Source organism: Oncorhynchus kisutch, linkage group LG27 (genome assembly GCF_002021735.2).
Source record: "Oncorhynchus kisutch isolate 150728-3 linkage group LG27, Okis_V2, whole genome shotgun sequence".
In the NCBI taxonomy this organism is placed as follows: Eukaryota; Metazoa; Chordata; class Actinopteri; order Salmoniformes; family Salmonidae; genus Oncorhynchus; species Oncorhynchus kisutch.
The window spans coordinates 32704137-32721781 of NC_034200.2; the positions used below are offsets into that span (position 1 = coordinate 32704137).

At 42.8% G+C, this 17645-nt stretch overlaps 1 protein-coding gene across 1 annotated transcript in view; it reads right to left on the minus strand.

Moving 5' to 3' along the window:
* Positions 1-17645, minus strand: part of LOC109871794 (serine/threonine-protein kinase N2) — a 44523-nt gene that overhangs the window by 23381 nt on the left and 3497 nt on the right. The window contains exons 2-3 of the mRNA XM_020462799.2: positions 5398-5698; positions 565-719 (exon numbers count right to left, since the gene is read on the minus strand). Coding sequence (XP_020318388.2) covers positions 565-719; positions 5398-5698 — 456 coding nt within the window. The remainder of the gene's footprint in view (positions 1-564; positions 720-5397; positions 5699-17645) is intronic.

Consider the following 17645-nt stretch of genomic DNA (forward strand, 5'->3'; position numbering starts at 1 on the left):
AGCAACCAGTGCAGAGCTAAATACGGCCTGATAATGCTGTTAATATGGCTGGGGATACTTAACATGATTCTGCACAGGGAGTACTAGCTAGGTCTGTTAATACCATGTCTGGTGTCACTTCCAGGGACACCATCTTGTAGGTTAGTCCTACTATACACCATATTTATAATGATGCTAACTGAGCTCACCATTTTGAATAATGGATTTTGTGGTCTCTTAAAAATAAAATACCACTTAAAAAAACTATAATTTGGTATTTGCTCCATTATTCCACTGTTGATACAGTCCAAAAATGTTTTGCATGTCAGCAATCAAGTTTTCAAAAATATAGAACTTTCAAAATACAGATATGTGTTGCATCATACTGTGACACTTTGGAAAAACCCTACCTATTTCCAAGAAGGGCCAAGTGAACAAGAGACTGCAAGGAGGGACTACCTGGAATTAACCAATAGGACACGCTCATTTTCATTTTCTGTAGAGTTAAGTGCCCTAATGAACATGATCCAGAGGTCACAAACTAAAAATGACTGTTTCTGAAGGGCAAGAGGTCAGAGGGCATACCTTGGAAGAGCCGTTGGAGTACATCTGGATCATGTTCTCTGCCCCCTGTTTGACCTTCAGCTCAATGTCGTTCTGCTTCTTCAGGGCGGCCAAGCGGCTGTTGCTGGTAAACATCCTCGCCTCGCTAGCTGGGGTGTCCGGGGTCAAAGGGCACTCTAGAAACCAAGGTAGAAGATCGGAAGGGAAGATATGAAGCTTTGATATTAAAACCCATTAAAGCGCTTACAATACAACAATAACGTTTGCATGTTCATTAGCTACAACATTCAAAGGCTTGTATGGAAGGTCTTAGAGTTGGCCATAATGCATTTCTTATCTTGTTCAACGCAGCCATATTCACCAGGTTGTTGTTTACCATCTACAACAAAGCAATTTGTGTAAAAACAGAAAGCCTTTTGGCAGGGATGGAATTGAAGGATTTTGGACACTGGCCACCAGACTGAAATCTTTACTAGCCCGGGTCGAATATCTGTTCCATGCAATATTTCAAAATACTAAATGTCACTATCCTGCGGGCTAGTTGGGCACATTTTCTACCAGCCCGGTCTGAAAAGTAATTTCCATCCCTGTCTGCTGGTATGAAAACTACTGATGACAGGGAATTCTTGTATGTACACTTAGATTCTTTACTAAAATTCCCTGAAGAGTTGGGATTTCTGTTCCAAACAGCACAGAAGTTAGGGGAACCCTGTAGCGGTCTCTGGAGAAAAACAAGCAAACTTGCTCAAGACAAGATGTGACGTTACTGTACATGCAAATATATGGTATGACTGACATTACCTTGTTGCTAAAAGCCGGGGTTGTGTTCATTAGGAACAAAACAGAAGAATGGACAAAAACGGAGGGACTACCTGAAGGTGTCCAATAAGAAACGCTCAAGTTAATCTTCTGTTGCAAAGCGATTCGCTACAGTTTTGCCACCCAGGTACTCCGTGCTCTTGTCCTGCCCCAGGGGCTGTTGGGTCTGGTGCTGTGCACACCTCACGTACTCTCCTTCCTTCCCTCCAAAAACAAAAGTGTCCTCTATCATTTCAGTCAAGCTGCGGTGCTGAGGGATGAGCTCACTGGTTTTCATGCCTGGGCAGAACCCCTCCTCTCCACGGCACCCCTCCTCTCCACGGCACCCCTCCTCACCGCTGAACCCCGAGACGAGTGCTGAGCAAATGCTCGCTTCTTCACACACAGGTGGGCAAAAACCTGCCTGACTGACTTTACTTTCTCTTACCATCATCTTGGTGACAGTTTGAGGTAAACTGTATGGTGTTTGATGTTACAGTTACACAGGAACAGAAATAAATATTCCGCTCCAGCCATTACCACGAGTCTGTCTTCCCCAATTAAAAGGTGCTACCAACCTCCTGTGCTCAAATGGCTTCACAGCCGACCAACATATCCCTACCGCTAACTATCTCTAGGCCTATACCCAGTCAACAGCGCTAACCACAGTTAGTATTCAAATATCACACACACCGCTTTAGTATGAGAAGCACATCCTGTTAAACATTGGCGTCTCTGGAGACACCTCAGGAGGTCGCCAATTCATTCTAACAGAGTAATAATTCATTTAATCAGCCAATAACCTGGCAATGCATATGAAGGAGAACGTCAGGTTGCTAGGCAGCACCAGAGTCATAAAGTCGTCCACTAAATAAGCACTAACGAGAATGATTATGGGTTCGCAAGATTCCTCCGACAATATGTTTGATCTGTGTTCAAGCTCAAACTGAGTGTAAGCAGATGCAAATATAAACGTTGGCTACTCAGCTATGTTGTGTGTGTGCAGACTGTATTGCAGTCCTAACTGACATTCGATTATCTTTGTGTGTGTGTGCGCGTATGTATCCGCGTGTGTCTATCCGTGTGTGTGTGCCTGTGTCCCAGGGCTTCCCTCCAGAAGAGAGGGGTTTTGTCGGGGTCAGGACCAGTCAAGGACCCCCTCCTCCACACAGCCCATGCTGGGCCATTGAACATGGTCCCGTGTGGCTCAGCTGGTAGAGCATGGTGCTTACAAAGGCAGGGTGGTGAGTTCATGTTTCCCACGGCGACCAGTACGAAAAATAACCAACATGTATGCACTCCCTATTGTAACTCCCTCTGGATAAGAGCATCTGCTAAAATTACAACAACAACAAGTAAATGAATATCAAGCAGGGTGACGTCACTCCTGGAGCGCTGACAGGGGAACCAGCCCAAGTCTGATCCCAGGTCAGCCACCGACAGGGTAGAACGCAACACATAGTTACATCGTCATTTAACAACTGACCTAAGACTTTAGTGTTTTGTCATATTGCTGGTTAAGGTTGGGTGTGAAAAAAGGGGAAGGTGATCTGACATCAGTTGTGGAGGACAGAACCCCCCCCCCCGTTTCTCTAGAACTTGGCCTGAGGTCAGTTCCCAGTTCCGCGACATACCACTGGCCATGCATCATTGAACAAAACACAGATCTCGTCAGATACCAATGAGTCAGGATAAATTTATTCCCACTTAAAGATGAATTATAAAAAAGGTTTTGTATAATTTCAGCCAGTAGTTTTGAAGGTAGCGTGAAAATGATGCACAATTATGAACAACGTCATCCATTTCACATGCTATGTTTTGTCCTGAAAAATGCTCTAATTCGTGCAATATGTTACAAATTTGTAAGTGCTTTAGATCCCGTTCAATATCTTTATGACTACCTTTACATACAGAAAGGAAGTCCCTATTTCCAATGTCTACAACTAGGGAGTAAGAAATGGCATAGCAGCAGACAGACAAACCCAGTCCTTCTCTCTCCACCCATTATTAATACGATCAACTATTCCCTGCACATCCACTGAAACATTTACCCATGTTCAGGTAACGTGCTAAAAACCCATTTTTATTCACAAATTCACAGTAGCAGGTTTCAACAGCCTCGAAAATAACTAAACGGAGCCCTATTGTAAAACAATAAGGAATATGCCCGTGTCAGCTCCTAGAAGATGAGGCACCACAACAGAGGGCATTCATTGTGTGTGGGTCCTATTTGTGTATTATGTGCTGTATCATGTATTGAGTGTCCTTATACAAAGAAATATCACACCTGAAGAGAGCATAGTGTTGTATTCCACTAAATTCCATTTAGCCTATGTGAAACAGGATAGAGGAGGGAAAGCATTCAGTACATACACCTCATATCAAAAGAAAGGCTACATCCCCTGAAGTTTCCAGGCTTTTCAAAAATCCCTGCTGAAGGATTCCTGAAATCTGGAGGGAATAAGCAGCAAGTGAATCCTCCAACTAGGGATTTCTGAAAAACCTGTGGAAACTATGTGAGAATGCTGTTCATCGACTACAGCTCGGCATTCAACACCATAGTACCCTCCAAGCTCGTCATCAAGCTCGAGACCCTGGGTCTCAACCCCGCCCTGTGCAACTGGGTACTGGACTTCCTGACGGGCCGCCCCCAGGTGGTGAGGGTAGGCAACAACATCTCCACCCCGCTGATCCTCAACACTGGGGCCCCACAAGGGTGCGTTCTGAGCCCTCTCCTGTACTCCCTGTTCACCCACGACTGCGTGGCCACGCACGCCTCCAACTCAATCATCAAGTTTGCGGACGACACAACAGTGGTAGGCTTGATTACCAACAACGACGAGACGGCCTACAGGGAGGAGGTGAGGGCCCTCGGAGTGTGGTGTCAGGAAAATAACCTCACACTCAACGTCAACAAAACTAAGGAGATGATTGTGGACTTCAGGAAACAGCAGAGGGAGCACCCCCCTATCCACATCGATGGAACAGTAGTGGAGAGGGTAGTAAGTTTTAAGTTCCTCAGCATACACATCACAGACAAACTGAATTGGTCCACTCACACAGACAACATCGTGAAGAAGGCGCAGCAGCGCCTCTTCAACCTCAGGAGGCTGAAGAAATTCGGCTCGTCACCAAAAGCACACAAACTTCTACAGATGCACAATCGAGAGCATCCTGGCGGGCTGTATCACCGCCTGGTACGGCAACTGCTCCGCCCACAACCGTAAGGCTCTCCAGAGGGTAGTGAGGTCTGCACAACGCATCACCGGGGGCAAACTACCTGCCCTCCAGGACACCTACACCACCCGATGTTACAGGAAGGCCATAAAGATCATCAAGGACAACAACCACCCGAGCCACTGCCTGTTCACCCCGCTATCATCCAGAAGGCGAGGTCAGTACAGGTGCATCAAAGCTGGGACCAAGAGACTGAAAAACAGCTTATATCTCAAGGCCATCAGACTGTTTCATCAGACCACCACTAACATTGAGTGGCTGCTGCCAACACACTGACTCAACTCCAGCCACTTTAATAATGGGAATTGATGGGAAATGTAAAATATATCACTAGCCACTTTAAACAATGCTACCTAATATAATGTTTACATACCCTACATTATTCATCTCATATGTATACGTATATACTGTACTCTATATCATCTACTGCATCCTTATGTAATACATGCATCACTAGCCACTTTAACTATGCCACTTTGTTTACATACTCATCTCATATGTATATACTGTACTCGATACCATCTACTGTATCTTGCCTATGCTGCTCTGTACCATCACTCATTCATATATCCTTATGTACATATCCTTTATCCCCTTACACTGTGTATAAGACAGTAGTTTTTTTGGGAATTGTTAGTTAGATTACTTGTTGGTTATTACTGCATTGTCGGAACTAGAAGCACAAGCATTTCGCTACACTCGCATTAACATCTGCTAACCATGTGTATGTGACAAATAAAATTTGATTTGATTTGATTTGAAAGTTTAAAGAGTTTGGCAAGCCTGGTTACTCCCACGCCCCATGAAAAATAGCCATACCCAGCAGGTCATCGGGGTCCTTGACCACAATGTGGGCGTTGAGCTCCTGGAGCTCCTGGTGGAGCTCCTCCACCTTCTTGTTGGACTTCTTCAGCATGTTGTCCACATAGGCCAGGCTCTTCTTGTCCGTGGTGACCTTGCGCAGGTTCTCTGCACCCTCCTTGATTTTCAGCTCTTTGCGGATCTCGCGGCGGATTTGCTCCTTGATCTCATCCAGCTTCTGCTGCACCATGGTGTCCGACAGGTCCAGGTTGTGGCCCAGGCCCAGCCGCTCCGACACCAGCTGGCCCCTGGAGTCGCCCTGGAGGACAACAGAGAAAATAGATTGGGGTTATGTAAGGAAATGTAGGGCTGTCCAACTAAAAACAAAATCTTGGTAGACCAAGAGTAATCTGTTCTTTCGACCAATTGATTGGTTGAAATGTTACAACGTGTATTTTTCCATATGTACACATATGATATGCGTTTTAATCAAATCAATTAAACTCCGCAAAAAAAGAAACATCCTCTCACTGTTAACTGCGTTTATTTTCAGCAAACTTAACATTAAATATTTAACATTAATAGTGAACATTAAATATACTTAAATATTTGTGTGATCATAACAAGATTCAACAACAGACAAACTAAACAAGTTCCACAGACATGTGAATAACAGAAATGGAATAATGTGTCCCTGAACAAAGGGGGGGGGGGGGGGGTCCAAATCAAAAGGAACAGTCAGTATCTGGTGTGGCCACCAGCTGCATTAAGTACTGCAGTGCATCTCCTCCTCATGGACTGCACCAGATTTGACAGTTCTTGCTGTGAGATATTACCCCACTCTTCCACCAAGGCACCTGCAAGTTCCCAGACATTTCTGGAGGGAATGGCCCTAGCCCTCACACTCCAATCCAACAGGTCCCAGACGTGCTCAATGGGATTGAGATCCGGGCTCTTCACTGGCCATGGCAGAACACTGACATTCCTGTCTTGCAGGAAATCACGCACAGAACGAGCAGTATGGCTGGTGGCATTGTCATATGCTGGAGGGTCATGTCAGGATGAGCCTGCAGGAAGGGTACCACATGAGGGAGGAGGATGTCTTCCCTGTAACGCACAGCGTTGAGATTGCCTGCAATGACAACAAGCTCAGTCCGATGAGGTTGTGACACACCGCCCCAGACCATGATGGACCCTCCGCCTCCAAATCGATCCCACTCCAGAGCACATGCCTCGGTGTAACGCTCATTCCTTCGATGATGAACGCGAATCTGACCATCTCCCCTAATGAGACAAAACTGCGACTCGTCAATGAAGAGTACTTTCTGCCAATCCTGTTTGGTCCAGCGACAGTGGGTTTGTGCCCATAGGCGACATTGTTGCCGGTGATGTCTGGTGAGGACCTGCCTTACAACAGACATACAAGCCCTCAGTCTAGCCTCTCTCAGCCTATTGCAGACAGTCTGAGCACTGATGGAGGGATTGTGCATTCCTGGTGTAGCTCAGGCAGTTGTTGTTGCCATCCTGTACCTGTCCCGCGGATGTTAAGTTCAGATGTACCGATCCTGTGCAGGTGTTCTACACGTGGTCTGCCACTGTGAGGACGATCAGCTGTCTCACAGTACAGACATTGCAATTTATTGCCCTGGCCACATCTGCAGTGCTCATAAGGCACATTCACGCAGATGAGCAGGGACCCTGGGCATCTTTCTATTGGTGTTTTTCAGAGTCCACTGAAAGGCCTCTTTAGTGTCCTAAGTTATCAGAACTGTGACCTTAATTGCCTACCGTCTGTAAGCTGTAAGTGTCTTAACGACTGTTCCACAGGTGCATGTTCATCAATTGTTTATGGTTTATTGAACAAGCATGGGAAACAGTGTTTAAACCCTTTACAGTGAAGATCTATGAAGATATTTGGAAATTTGTTTACTGGTTGCTCATGAGGTAAAGGGGAAGTCAGATTTGTGGAATACATTTGACTAGTTGTGGAAAATACTGGATATGAAGAAAAATAAAAGGAGCAAGCACTGAGTGCATATTGTGTGTGCCTAACAGGTGCTGTTAGATTACAATAAAAACATTCTGACCGTTTGGAACAATGTAAACACTAAATGAATTATACGCATACCAGTGGTAATGTCTTTTGTGGTAATGTCTTTTTAAAGCCTTTATAACTGCAAAGACTAAAAACAGTCGCATTCATTCGTTAATGCAATTTCCGAAATGGAACGGTTTATTTATTGTTTAAGCTAATTATTTAAGAGTCACTTTCTTTTAAAACTAAAATGCTTGACTGCATTTCAGATCATGAATGACTTATATGATTGATACAGTAGCCTATATAAGTAATGAAATATAGGCCTACGTAAGTTACGGTATTAAGACTAAACATGATGCGCTCTTAGGTCTACAGCTGGATGGTGGTTATACAAGGCTGCTATACTAACACTACTAATGATAATGACATCACTTATTATTATTATTATTATTATTAGTAGTAGTAACAATATGAAAGAGATCAAGAAAAAGGAGCGGTAATAATATATAAAAAAATATATATATATATTTTTTTTTTATAAATAAATTGGACAATTTTGAACAGTGTAAACACTAAATAAATATTACTAGAAAGGCCGTTCTAACAAAGTAAAGATTAAAAACAGCCGAATGTGAATCTTTAAAATATTTTTTTTTCCAGGGATCAGCTTTAATATTGAGGATAGATTGTTGCTTCCATCAATGTAATTGTCTGCATCATTTCCAACTCACCATATTTTTGGGGTAAATAAATATATTTTTGGGGTAAAATAAATAAATATAATATAGAAATTATACACACACACACACACACACATATATATACACTGCTCAAAAAATAAAGGGAACACTTAAAATAACACATCCTAGATCTGAATGAATGAAATATTCTCATTAAATACTTTTTTCTGTACATTGTTGAATGTGCTGATAACAAAAATCACGCAAAAATTATCACTGGAAATCAAATTTATCAACCCATGGAGGTCTGGATTTGGAGTCACACTCAAAATTAAAGTGGAAAACCACACTACAGGCTGGTCCAACTTTGATGTAATGTCCTTAAAACAAGTCAAAATGAGGCTCAGTAGTGTGTGTGGCCTCCACGTGCCTGTATGACCTCCCTACAACGCCTGGGCATGCTCCTGATGAGGTGGCGGATGGTCTCCTGAGGGATCTCCTCCCAGACCTGGACTAAAGCATCCGCCAACTCCTGGTCAGTCTGTGGTGCAACGTGGCGTTGGTGGATGGAGCGAGACATGATGTCCCAGATGTGCTCAATTGGATTCAGGTCTGGGGAACGGGCGGGCCAGTCCATAGCATCAATGCCTTCCTCTTGCAGGAACTGCTGACACACTCCAGCCACATGAGGTCTAGCATTGTCTTGCATTAGGAGGAACCCAGGGCCAACCGCACCAGCATATGGTCTCACAAGGGGTCGGAGGATCTCATCTCAGTACCTAATGGCAGTCAGGCTACCTCTGGCGAGCACATGGAGGGCTGTGCGGCCCCCCAAAGAAATGCCACCCCACACCACGACTGACCCACCGCCAAACCGGTCATGCTGGAGGATGTTGCAGGCAGCAGAACGTTCTCCACGGCGTCTCCAGACTCTGTCACATCTGTCACATGTGCTCAGTGTGAACCTGCTTTCATCTGTGACGAGCACAGGGCATCAGTGGCGAATTTGTCAATCTTGGTGTTCTCTGGCAAATGCCAAACGTCCTGCACGATGTTGGGCTGTAAGCACAACCCCCCTGTGGACGTCGGGCCCTCATACCACCCTAATGGAGTCTGTTTCTGACCGTTTGAACAGACACATGCACATTTGTGGCCTGCTGGAGGTCATTTTGCAGGGCTCTGACAGTGCTCCTCCTTGCACAAAGGCGGAGGTAGCGGTCCTGCTGCTGCGTTGTTGCCCTCCTACGGCCTCCTCCACATCTCCTGATGTACTGGCCTGTCTCCTGGTAGCGCCTCCATGCTCTGGACACTACGCTGACAGACACAGCAAACCTTCTTGCCACAGCTCGCATTGATGTGCCATCCTGGATGAGCTGCACTACCTGAGCCACTTGTGTGGGTTGTAGACTCCATCTCATGCTACCACTAGAGTGAAAGCACCACCAGCATTCAAAAGTGACCAAAACAGCCAGGAAGCATAGGAACTGAGAAGTAGTCTGTGGTCACCACAGAAGTGTGATTGACTTGGAGTTATATATACACACACACTTTTTAGAATATACACCTTTATTATTCCCCACAAACCCTACCACTCTTCCCCCAATTGGAGTAAACTAATAAACAATAACACTTAGGCTTCTACCTTCAGTTTATACATCTTATACACGTTTTACAGACTATTTTACAATAGTTATATTTTGTTTTTAGTCTTTCCTCTATTTCTGATGTCCATCCAGTTTGAACATTGCTGATCCTATACACATTTTACAGACCCCGTATGTTTTAGATGTGTTATAAGTCCCACCCTTCAGCTCCATTCGACCCCTCCCATCTATCTCTTAACACCATCCATTTTGGATTTCTATTTGCCATATTTTTCAACTGTGCTATGATGCAGATTGTAAATTAAAAGTAAACATTTTTCCTCAAATAATTATATTGATCAATTGACTGACTTTTCACATCACCCAGTATTGCTATCGGCAGCATTAGTTCTAGGTAAATGTTGCAATTCTTCAACCATACCTGGACCTGTGTCCAAAAACGAGCTACATATGGACAGTACCAAAATAAATGAACTCGCAGCAAAATCTGCAGAGCTGAGAAGATTGTATGCCCTATATCATTCTATTGGTTGCAAGAATTTTGTATAATAATTTAAATTGAAAAATGTAAAGTTTTGAATCCGGCGTCATTTTGCGTGTAAATTCATAAACCATGTGCCGTGGAATTGGTACATCGAAAATCTCTTCCCAACTATTTTGCAATCTATATGGCACAGCTGTCAATTTTCTTATCCTTAAATGAAATTGGTATATACATTTTTATTTTTCACAATTTTCTTTAACCATTTTTGCTCTTTAATGCAGGGCCGACAGACAAGTTCCTTACTTTTGTGGTAATGCTGCAATTAGTTGTAATTTTGGGTAGAGCAGACATTTCCATATGTCTGTGTTAGCTGCATGTGTGACAACTCCACCAGTCCTATTTATGATATCATTTACAAACAGTATATCTTTTTTTTTTTTAGTATCGAAAAATCCATAAAAATAAATCAATTAGTATATTTGAGTTTAACCACAATATTGGTTGTATTATTTGTTTTGTTGTATTATTTGTCTTTTCAGGTGGATTAATCTGAAATTGCAAAAAAAGTGAGCAGCTGTCATTTGAATGAAGGGAAAAGGCCATTCTTGAACATGGGGTGAGACATTCTTCCTAATTTACTAGAGAGAACCAGAGGAGATCTGCATGGAGGAATGGGCCAAAATACCAGCAACAGTGTGTGAAAACCTTGTGAAGACTTACAGATAACGTTTGACCCCTGTCATTGCCAACAAAGGGTATATACCAAAGTATTGAGATACACTTTTGTTATTTTCCACCATAATTTGCAAATAAATTCATCATTTTGTCTGTCATAGTTGAAGTGTACCTATGATGAAAATTACAGGCCTCTCATCTTTTTAAGTGGGAGAACTTGCACAATTGGTGGCTGACTAAGTACTTTTTTGCCCCACTGTATGAAAACCAGGCCTGGTTTCCCCAATATTTCATAGTATTCTATTGTTTCCAGTACTTGTCATATTATCTCCAATGTATCGTCCATGTAAAAAAACTTGTCTGACTAGCATGAATAATATCTGACAATACCTTTATAATTCTATGCGCCAAGCATTTAGCTACAATTTTTGCATCACAACACTAACGTGGAAGAGGCCTCCAATTTTTTTTACATGGACTGTATCTTTAGATATACACACCACTTATGTCATGCAATAAAATGCAAATTAATTACTTAAAAATCATAATGTGATTTTCTGGATTTTTGTTTTAGATTCCGTCTCTCACAGTTGAAGTGTACCTATGATACAAATTACAGACCTCTACATGCTTTGTAAGTAGGAAAACCTGCAAAATCGGCAGTGTATCAAAAACTTGTTCTACCCACTATACATGGATGACTTACAAAGACAGGCATTTTTAACAGTTAGGCTATTGATTATAGACAATTAAGTTGGGGTTTCCTCTCTCCTCACCTTTCTTAGACATTAAGGCAAGAGCTGTTTTCTAATCTCATTCTGCTGCTGCCTCCAATACATTGTTCTCAACACCAATATTCTGGTTAACTTTGCTATTATGCACATAACATGGTCTAGGAAAAGGCGCACTGATTGTCGACGGTTCTAAAACCAGCGACTCCGATCCTATGCGGGAGAAAGTGCATTTGTTATAAAATACTATTTTTATTATTAGTGTTGCACCATTGTTCTTATGTAATATAACCATATACAAGTTGAGAAGAACTTCTTAGAGTGATGGACTGTGCCTGCCATCCATCCCTACGGCCTCCACACTGGATTAGCCCACTCAGACGTGAAAATCTGACAGGTGTCTTGTACACATATACAGTATCAGTCAAAAGTTTGGACACACCTACTCATTCAAGGGTTTTTCTTTATTTTTACTATATTGTAGAATAATAGTGAAGACATTAAAACTATGAAATAACACATATGAAATCATGTAGTAACCAAAAAGGTGTTCTAAAATATATTTTGATTAGTTTATTTTTCAAAGTAACCACCCTTTGCCTTGATGACAGCTTTGCACACTCTTGGCATTCTCTCAACTAGCTTCACCTGGAATGCTTTTCCAACAGTCGTGAAGGAGTTCCCACATTTCCTGAGCACTTGTTGGCTGCTTTTCCTTCACTCTGCACTCCAACTCATCCCAAACATCTCAATTGGGTTGAGGTCGAGTGATTGTGGAGGCCATGTCATCTGATGCAGCACCCCATCGCTCTCCTTTTTGGTCAAATAGCCCTTACACAGCCTTGAGGTGTGTCGGGTCATTGTCCTGTTGAAAAACATATGTTTGTCCCACAAAGCACAAACCAGATGGGATGGCGTATCGCTGCAGAATGATGTGGTAGCCATGCTGGTTAAGTGCGCCTTTAATTCTAAATAAATGACTGACAGTGTCACCAGCAAAACGCCCCCACATCTCCTCCTCGATGCTTCACGGTGGGAACCACACATGCGGAGATCATCCATTCACCTACTCTGGGTCTCACAAAGACACGGTGGTTGGAACCAAAAATCTAAACTTTGGACTCCTCAGACCAAAGGACAGATTTCCACCAGTCGAATGTCAACTGCTCGTGTTTCTTGGCCCAAGAATGTCTCATCGTATTATTGGTGTCCATTAGGAGTGGTTTCTTCACAACAATTCAACCATGACGGCCTGATTCACACAATTTCCTCTGAACAGTTGATGTCGAGATGGGTCTATTACTTAAACTCTGTAAAGCATTTATTTGGGCTAAAATCTGAGGTGCAGTTAACTCTGATGAACTTATCCTCTGCAGCAGAAGTAACTCTGGGTCTTCCTTTCCTGTGGCAGTCCTCGTGAGAGCCAGTTTCATCATAGCACTTGATGGTTTTTGCAACTACACTTGACTGAACTTTTTCTAGATTGACTGATCTTCATGTCTTAAAGTAATGACCTGTCATTTCTCTTTGCTTATTTGAGTTCTTCTTGCCCTAATATGGACTTGGTCAAATCAAAATCAAATCCAATTTTATTGGTCACATACACATGGTTAGAAGATGTTAATGCGAGTGCAGCGAAATGCTTGTGCAGTAATATCTAACAATTCCCCAACAACTACCTAATACACACAAATCTAAAAGGGTGAATGATGTTATATGTACATATAAATATATGGATGAGCGATGGCCGAGCAGCATAGGCAAGGTGCAATAGATTGTATTTTATACCGTCTATACATATGGTATGAGTAATGTAAGATATGTAAACATTATTAAGTAGCATTGTTTGAAGTGACATTGTTTAAAGTGACTAGTGATCCATTTATTAAATTAGCCAGTGATTGGGTCTCCATGTAGGCAGCAGCCTCTCTGAGTTAGTGATTGCTGTTTAGCAGTCCGATGGCCTTGAGATAAAAGCTGTTTTTCAGGCTCTCGGTCCCAGCTTTGATGCACCTGTACTGACCTCGCCTTCTGGATGGTAGCGGTGTGAAAAGGCAGTGGCTCGGGTGGTTGTTGTCTTTGATGATCGTTTTAGCCTTGCTGGTCTTTCATCAAATAGGGCAATTTCTTTTTACCTTTATTTAACTAGGCAAGTCAGTTAAGAACAAATTCTTATTTTCAATGATGGCCCAGGAACAGTGGGTTAAATGCATTCCAGGTGACTACCTCATGAAGTTGCTTGAGAGACTCAAGTGTGAAAAGCTGTCATCAAGGCAAACGGTGGCTACTTTGAAGAATCTCAAAAATAAGATTTTGATTTGTTTAAAACTCTTTTGGTTACTACAAGATTCCATGTGTTACTTCATAGTTGATGTCTTTATTATTCTACAATGTAGAAAAAAAAATGAAAAACTTTTGACTGGTACACACTGCTCAAAAAAATAAAGGGAACACTTTAACAACACAATGTAACTCCAAGTCAATCACACTTCTGTGAAATCAAACTGTCCACTTAGGAAGCAACACTGATTGAAAAATGTCACATGATGTTGTGCAAATGGTATAGACAACAGGTGGAAATTATAGGCAATTAGCAAGACACCCCCAATAAAGGAGTGGTTCTGCAGGTGGTGACCACAGACCACTTCTCAGTTCCTATGCTTCCTGGCTGATGTTTTGGTCACTTTTGAATGCTGGCGGTGCTTTCACTCTAGTGGTAGCATGAGACGGAGTCTACAACCCACACAAGTGGCTCAGGTAGTGCAGCTCATCCAGGATGGCACATCAATGCGAGCTGTGGCAAGGAGGTTTGCTGTGTCTGTCAGCGTAGTGTCCAGAGCATGGAGGCGCTACCAGGAGACAGGCCAGTACATCAGGAGACGTGGAGGAGGCCGTAGGAGGGCAACAACCCAGCAGCAGGACCGCTACCTCCGCCTTTGTGCAAGGAGGAGCGGGAGAAGCACTGCCAGAGCCCTGCAAAATGACCTCCAGCAGGCCACAAATGTGCATGTGTCTGTTCAAACGGTCAGAAACATTAGGGTGGTATGAGGGCCCGACGTCCACAGGTGGGGGTTGTGCTTACAGCCCAACACTGTGCAGGATGTTTGGCATTTGCCAGAGAACACCAAGATTGGCAAATTCGCCACTGACGCCCTGTGCTCTTCACAGATGAAAGCAGGTTCACACTGAGCACGTGACAGACGTGACAGAGTCTGGAGACGCCGTGGAGAACGTTCTGCTGCCTGCAACATCCTCCAGCATGACCGGTTTGGCGGTGGTTCAGTCATGGTGTGGGGTGGCCGCACAGCCCTCCATGTGCTCGCCAGAGGTAGCCTGACTGCCATTAGGTACCGAGATGAGATCCTCCGACCCCTTGTGAGACCATATGCTGGTGCGGTTGGCCCTGGGTTCCTCCTAATGCAAGACAATGCTAGACCTCATGTGGCTGGAGTGTGTCAGCAGATCCTGCAAGAGGAAGGCATTGATGCTATGGACTGGCCCGCCCGTTCCCCAGACCTGAATCCAATTGAGCACATCTGGGACATCATGTCTCGCTCCATCCACCAACGCCACGTTGCACCACAGACTGTCCAGGAGTTGGCGGATGCTTTAGTCCAGGTCTGGGAGGAGATCCCTCAGGAGACCATCCGCCACCTCATCAGGAGCATGCACAGGCGTTGTAGGGAGGTCATACAGGCACGTGGAGGCCACGCACACTACTGAACCTAATTTTGACTTGTTTTAAGGACATTACATCAAAGTTGGATCAGCCTGTAGTGTGGTTTTCCACTTTAATTTTGAGTGTGACTCCAAATCCAGACCTCCATGGGTTGATCAATTTGATTTCCATTGACAATGTGTGTGATTTTGTTGTCAGCACATTCAACTATGTAAAGAAAAAAGTATTTAATGAGAATATTTCATTCATTCAGATCTAGGATGTGTTACTTTTAGTGAACACTAAAAGTAACACATCCTAGATCTGAATGAATGAAATATTCATATTATTTATATATATATATATTTGTTTTTGACTACAGCTCGACTAAAGAAATCTCATTAACCAGTCGACTAAATGGAGTCGGGCCTAAGTGAATGTCATGGAGATTGCTATATAAAAGGATCTGGAGGACAAAAGGTTATACCACATTTGGCAAAGCACCAGATAAGGACCCTTTGTATCATGATCATCCTTTATGCAGGCTAGTTAGCAAGACGTTGCTAACAAATGATTGAAGCATCGATAAAGAATTCCGGAATACATTAAAAGGATCTGCCCTTTTTTTTCAATTTTCTCCTAAAATGACATACCCAAATCTAACTGCCTGTAGCTCAGGACCTGAAGCAAGGATATGCATATTCTTGATACCATTTGAAAGGAAACTATTTGAAATTTGTGGAAATGTGAAATGAATGTAGGAGTATATAACACATTAGATCTGGTAAAAAATAATGCAAAGAAAATAAAATATTTTTTGTATTTGTTTTTGTACCATCTTTGAAATGCAAGAGAAAGGCCATAATGTATATTCCTGCACAGGCGCAATTTAGATTTTGTCCACTAGATGGCAGTGTATGTGCAAAGTTTTAGACTCATCCAATGAATCATCATATTTCTGTTCAAAATGTTATATCAAGACTGCCCAAATGGTTTATTAATAACTTTAAGTTCAAAACTGTGCACTCTCCTCAAACAGCAGCATAGTATTCTTCCACTGTAATATCTACTGTAAATTGGACAGTGCAGTTAAATTAACAAGAATTGAAGCTTTCTGCCAATATCAGATATGTCTATGTCCTGGGAAATGTTCTTGTTACTTACAACCTCATGCTAATCGCATAAGGCTACGTTAGCTCAACCGTCCTGTGGGGGACCCATCCATCCTGTAGAGGTTAATGCTTTATAAAGTTTTTATTAAAAAAGTTGTAGTTTGTATACAGTGGGACACATTTAATTGTGTCAGCCTGTAGCACCATTTGAGGCGCAACAGGAAGAAATGTCGAGCAGGTAAACACCAAAGCCTGCCAGGCGTACAAATAGCAGGTAACAGCAGGTAAAAACACCAAAGCATGTCAGGCGTACAAATAGCAGGTAACAGCAGGTAAACAACAAAGCTTGTCAAGCGTACAAATAGCAGGTAACAGCAGGTAAACACCAAAGCCTGTCAGGCCTACAAATAGCAGGTAACAGCAGGTAAACACCAAAGCCTGTCAGGCCTACAAATATCTCTAAACAATACTTTAAATTATAACTTAATACAAATACTGGCTTATGTCACACTTCTCTATTCAAAAACTTTAGGGAAAATAGAATGGGCATACAATTGACAATTTCATTCCATTCCACTCGGGATGACCCCATTGCTAGAACTTGTGTATAATATTTATTTCAAATTGTAGCCGAAAATAAAAGTAAGCTCCCCGACATAATGAAACCATTAAATGCTTAAGGCACTTGAACTGAGCTTTGCCTACTGCTCCATTCATAGACAAGGCACAATGAGCCCACAACATGCTACGCCTATTTACACCCCATGTTGCATTCAGCCCTTGTTTCATTCAGCAAACACTGTACCGTAATCCAAACATGGATGTTTTACAATTGCTACAGTGGCTACTGGCTACACAAATCTATGTTCCTTACCATCACATCATCAATTTCCATCAACCTCGTCTCCATTGCATCTGCTTCAGATGCCCGCCCACGTATGTTTTTAAGTTCTGCTTTGTTCTTCCTCTCACAACAAAAACAAAAAGTTCTCCCTTTTTCTAAAAACAGAGCCTAAACCGTCTGAGGAAGGGGCAGCCAAATCCTGTTAGCCTCTCGCTCGGTGATGTCACATGAGACGAGAAAGGGACCTAATCTCACTCCGGGGAGCGAGTGGAGTCTTAAAAATAAACGTTGGTTAAAAAAAAACATTTAAAAAAACGCCAGAGTTCCAATGGCCTCCCCTGTGGAGTGACGTGTATGGGAGTAAGAGGAGGATCAGTTGTGTACAGCTACATGTAAATTAATACTTCTAAGGTTGAGATTGGGAGCCTCGGAAAGAGTTT